The sequence below is a fragment of the Lactuca serriola genome, chromosome 9 (assembly GCF_051521515.1).
Source record: "Lactuca serriola cultivar US96UC23 chromosome 9, Lser_US96UC23_V15, whole genome shotgun sequence".
NCBI lineage: Eukaryota > Viridiplantae > Streptophyta > Magnoliopsida > Asterales > Asteraceae > Lactuca > Lactuca serriola.
This window is the reverse complement of record NC_136416.1, coordinates 97,010,955-97,016,145: the sequence shown is the minus strand read 5'-3', so window position 1 is coordinate 97,016,145 and position 5,191 is coordinate 97,010,955. Positions and strand designations below refer to the sequence as shown.

At 39.8% G+C, this 5,191-nt stretch overlaps 1 protein-coding gene across 1 annotated transcript; it reads left to right on the top strand.

Moving 5' to 3' along the window:
- The first annotated feature begins 3,049 nt into the window (after positions 1-3,049).
- LOC145075966 (uncharacterized) lies at positions 3,050-3,817 on the top strand. Its single transcript, XM_079022015.1, has 2 exons — positions 3,050-3,292; positions 3,503-3,817. Exons 1-2 carry the CDS (start codon positions 3,050-3,052, stop codon positions 3,815-3,817), a joined length of 558 nt encoding a protein of 185 aa, XP_078878141.1.
- The last annotated feature ends 1,374 nt before the right edge of the window (positions 3,818-5,191 follow it).

Here is a 5,191-nt window from a genome sequence, read left to right as displayed (position 1 = left end):
AGTTAGCAGTCGTTATTTTTGATAGAGTAGTCTGTATATAAAGTTCTTGTTATCTTCTTTGTAATCAGTTAATCAATACAATTAAGATTGAAAATCATTTCTTCTCTCTCAAGTTCTTCATTGTTCACATGGTATCAGATTAACGATCCGATCTTCAATTTCTTTCCTGTAACACCCCAAGTTCAGAAGTGCACCCAAGTTCAGAAGTGCAAGTTCAGGGTTCTTAGTGTAAATAAGGAAGGTCGACTCGGCGAGTCGAGTCGTGGTTCTGGTCACATGTTAAGTGACCAACTTGGTGAGTCGGCGACTGGACTCGGCGAGTTGGTGCTGAAGGGAGAAAACCCTAATTCGAGGATTGTGCCCTATATAAAGCACATTATAACCCACCTTCAGCCTCTTTACTACCCATTTGAGACCTAGAAACCCTCATCTCGTGTGTGTGACTCCATTGATGAAGAATTAGAGCTTGGAAGAGAAAATTGGTGTAAGAAGCTTGGGGATTTGGAGGCCATCATCAAGGGGCTTGGGTAGATCTGGAATCTACTTCTGTTTAGGCACATTTCAGGGGTAAGGAACCTCCTCCTTAAGCTATTTCATTATTTATTCATGAATGGTGGTTGATTTGGGATCCATTAACTTGTTTGGGAGCTATCTCGAGTTTGAGGCTTAGATCTGAAGTTGCTACTTCAGATCTAGACGTGTGATGGCCCAAAAGGTCATAAAGTTCATGTCTAAGAGTTATTGGTGAAGCCCTTTGTCTTTAACCCTAGCCCTAGAAGTGTTTTGGGATTATATCTCCTTGCTCTCACGTAAAGTTTGCAACTTTATGTGAGGGTTAGGCTATAGAAGAGTGGATCTATGGATTGGAGTCCCTGCATGGCTTGAAAAGCCTCTGTATGGAATGAGAACTGAAGAGACTCGGCGAGTCACATGGGTGTGCTCGACGAGTTGTATGATTATGTGCATGGACTCGACGAGTTGGAAGAACAACTCGGCGAGTCTGTTGAAGATTGCCTTGGACTTGGTGAGTCTGGTCGTGGAACCCTAGGCTTTCTGGTTAAGCCGTGTATCGGTGAGTTGAGGGACAACTCGGTGAGTTGAGCAGGATAGGACTCTGAGATTGTTGGACTCGACGAGTCTTGGGGCGACTCGGCGAATTGAGTTGTGGCATGGAAGTTTCTGAGCACAGGAACTCGACGAGTCAACGGGTTGAATCGGCAAGTAGGGTCAACCAGGAAGGTTGACTTTGGCTGAGGACTTTGACTTGGACCAATGGTTGACCAGTTTGACTTCCAAGGGTATTTTGGTAATTATCGGTGTTTATTGGATTTGTTCAGTGGTGGAGTTCGTGCTGGTGGTCGGAGCAGCGTGATCTTATTTCTTCAAATCGGCAGTTGCAAGTGAGTTATCCTCACTATATCAATAAGGTCTAAGGCACTAAGGCCGGCCCTTTTAGTTGTTTTCATGGTTACAGTATGCTACATGTGGTTATGATATGTTAGATCGGTATCCGGATAGACATTATGTTGTCATGCTCTTATGCTCCGTTAGGATTGGTATGTTAGTGACCTGGTTAGGTCAGTGTTTTGGTTATGAGAGATTACTATGATCGATGATCTGTGAGATAGTTATATCTGATATCTGTACGTGTACTGTTTGATGTGCTTATTGATCTGTTTAGATCGGCGTCTTGGTAATTAGGACAATATTATGTTAGTGACCTGGTTTAGGTCGGTATTCTGGTATATAGGATGATGCTATGTTAGGGACCTGGTTAAGGTCGGTATCCTGGTATATAGGATGATGCTATGTTGGGGACCTGGTTAAGTTCAGTATCCTAGTATATAGGATGATGATATGTTAGGGACCTGGTTAAGGTCGGTATCCTGGTATATAGGATGATGCTATGTTAGGGACCTGGTTAAGGTCGGCATCCTGGTATATAGGATGATGCTATGTTAGGGACCTGGTTAAGGTCGGCATCCTGGTATATAGGATGATGCTATGTTAGGGACCTGGTTAAGGTCGGCATCCTGGTATATAGGATGATGCTATGTTAGGGACCTGGTTAAGGTCGGCATCCTGGTATATAGGATGATGATATGTTAGGGACCTGGTTAAGGTCGGTATCCTGGTATATAGGATGATGATATGTTAGTGACTGGTTAAGGTCGGTATCCTGATATATAGGATGATGCTATGTTAGTGACTGGTTAAGGTCGGTATCCTGGTATATAGGATGATGCTATGTTAGGGACCTAGTTAAGGTCGGTATCCTGGTGTATAGGATGATGCCATGTTAGTGACCGGTTAGGTCGGTATCCTGGTTAGGATGTTGCTAGTTATGTAATCTGCTAGATCGGTTGATTAGTTGTGAATTGCTATGTGATTATATGTTTATGTGCACATGGTTGTTGGACTGGGGTTGGGTTGAGGCGGGTCCTGCTTTGTGTTGTAGGCCAACATACCCAGGGCGGACCGGTTAGACCGAAGGCCCGATGAGTGGTCCGGATAGGTTGAAGGCCCCAAGAGGGCGGACCAGACGTGTCGAGGCTCGGAGACTGGACCAGACATACTGAAGTCCTGGTGCGGGTGGACCAGTCATACTGTTGACTCGAAGAGAGAGTGGATCGGGTGGACTGAAGGCCTGGTGCAGGCGGACCAGTCACACTGTAAATTCGATATGCATGATTGTTCTGTTTATGATATGATATGTGTATGGTATTGTGGTTGGTATTTTGGGGGTAACTCACTAAGCTTTCGGGCTTACAGTTTCAGGGTATTGTTTCAGGTACTTCAGGAGACCGTGGCAAGGCGAAGGCGTGATGGTACCGCTCCTTAGTTTTATGTTGATGTTTCTGGGATACTCTGATAATAAATGAAGTGAAAACCTTTTTGTAATAACTTAATGAATATGGGTTGTTTTTGAAAAGTTTAAATTGGTTGTAAATTTTTGGATGTTACATTTCCGCATTCATCTTCAATCATTCTTCTTTTCACTCGATTTCATCTTCACTCGATTTTTTTTATAAAATTGATTTTTTCAATCATGTCAGGAGAATCCACAATTGACTTAATTTCTGTTTCTAATCCATTTTACCTTGGATCCTCTGATAATCCAAGTAATGTTCTTGTCACTAATGTCTTCAATGGCATTGGTTTCAACGCATGGAAACGAGCAATGATTATTGCTCTGTCTGCAAAGAGCAAGCTAGGTCTTGTTGATGGCTCGATTTCTCAACCTGCGTCTAATTCTCCTACTTATCCTGCTTGGTTTCATGCAAATTCTATGGTTATAATTTGGATTTTAAATTCACTTCACAAAAATATCGCAGATAGTGTTCGTTTTCTTCAAACTGCATCTCAGATCTGGAGTGAATTGAATCAACGTTATGAACAGTCCAGTGGAGCATTGATTTACCATATTCAACAACAACTATATTCAATGTCTTAAGGCTCAGATGATTTTCCTACTTACTTCACCAAGCTCATGAAGATATAGGATGATTTACGTGTGGTACAAGATCTTCCAGCCTGTTCATGTAGTGCAGCAATTGCTCTTAATAAGTTTCTTGAAGATCAAAAGCTTATCCAGGTTCTAATGGGGCTTAATGACTCATATAAAATCATCCGAGGTCGGATTCTCATGATGAAACCCTTGCCTACGTTGTCTACTGCTTATGCCTTACTCATTCAAGAAGAACATCAAAGAAAAATCAATGTATCTCCTGCCTTTAACAGTGATGCAATTGCTATGGATGTCTTTACTAATTCCAATTCTCAGTCTTCTAAGAAGAATCTTACATGTACTCACTGAAAGAAGACAGGTCATACAAAGTCCTAATGCTATAGGCTTGTGGGATTTCCCTCCACATTCAAGTTCACAAAAGGAAGAAAAGATGAGTCTTCTTCTGATGTTCACAATGTTAGTTCCACATCTAACATCAATTTTCTCTTGAGTAATATCAACAATTTCTTCAAATCCTGAATATAACATCAATCAACAACAGTTCTTCATCATCTCAAGTCAATTCTGCCATTACTGAAGGATCTCTTAATCCTAATGGTACATTTTTTTCTTTTGAACATTTTTGTGCAAATGCTTATAAGTCCTCGCATCTTCTTCAAACACATAATTCTTGGATCATAGATTCAGGAGCCACTGACCACATTTGTTCTAGTCAAGATTTCTGTATTTCTCTTACAAAACTTATTCACCCTCAATCTCTTGGGCTTCCTAATGGTCAGGGCATTTTTGTCAATTACATTGGTGATGTTGAAATTCATGATTCCATAACACTTCATGGAGTTTTATATGTTCCTGAATTCAAGTATAACCTTGTTTCTATTCCTAAGCTCATTTCTCATCTTAAGACTTTTGCAATTTTCACTGATGAAAATTGTCTTCTACATGTGTTTGAATCAATGATCTATATGTATTTGAACATCATCAAGTCAAACAGTCTTTAGTCTATAATTTCTCTATTTTTCCTTCTTCTTTGTCTTATCAAACGTATGTATTCACTATTTCTTCTAATGTTCAAACAATGTTGTGGCATAACAGGTTAGGTCATGTTCCTTTAGCCAAACTAAAAGAACTTTCTCTTGTTTCTTCAAAATGTAATGAAATGAATATTGATTCATGTCTTGTTTGTTCTAAAGCTAATCAACATAAATTACCATTTCCTATCAGTGATACTATATCCAAAAATCCTTTTGACTTGATCCATGTTGATATTTGGGGACCTTATAAACATGCTACATATGATGGTTTTAAGTATTTTATCACCATTATTGATGATCACAGTAGGCATACATGGGTACACTTGATGTCACAAAAACATTATGCCTTGCATCTTATCAAATCTTTTGTAAAAATGGTCAAGGCACAATTTCATACAATGGTCAAAGTTATCAGAACAGATAATGCTATGGAGTTGGGATCTAGTTCAGAAGGCATTTCATTTTTTCAAGATAATGGTATTTTACATATGAAATCTACTCCCTACAATCCTTAACAAAATAGAGTTGTTGAGAGAAAGCATCAACACATTTTAGCCACCTCCAGAGCTCTTTATTTTAAGTGAAGAATTGGCATTGCTTACTGGGGCGATTGTGTCAAGACTGTAGTTCATTTAATCAATAAAATTCCTTCCAAAGTTCTAGATGGTCAAAGTCCTTTTCAAATTTT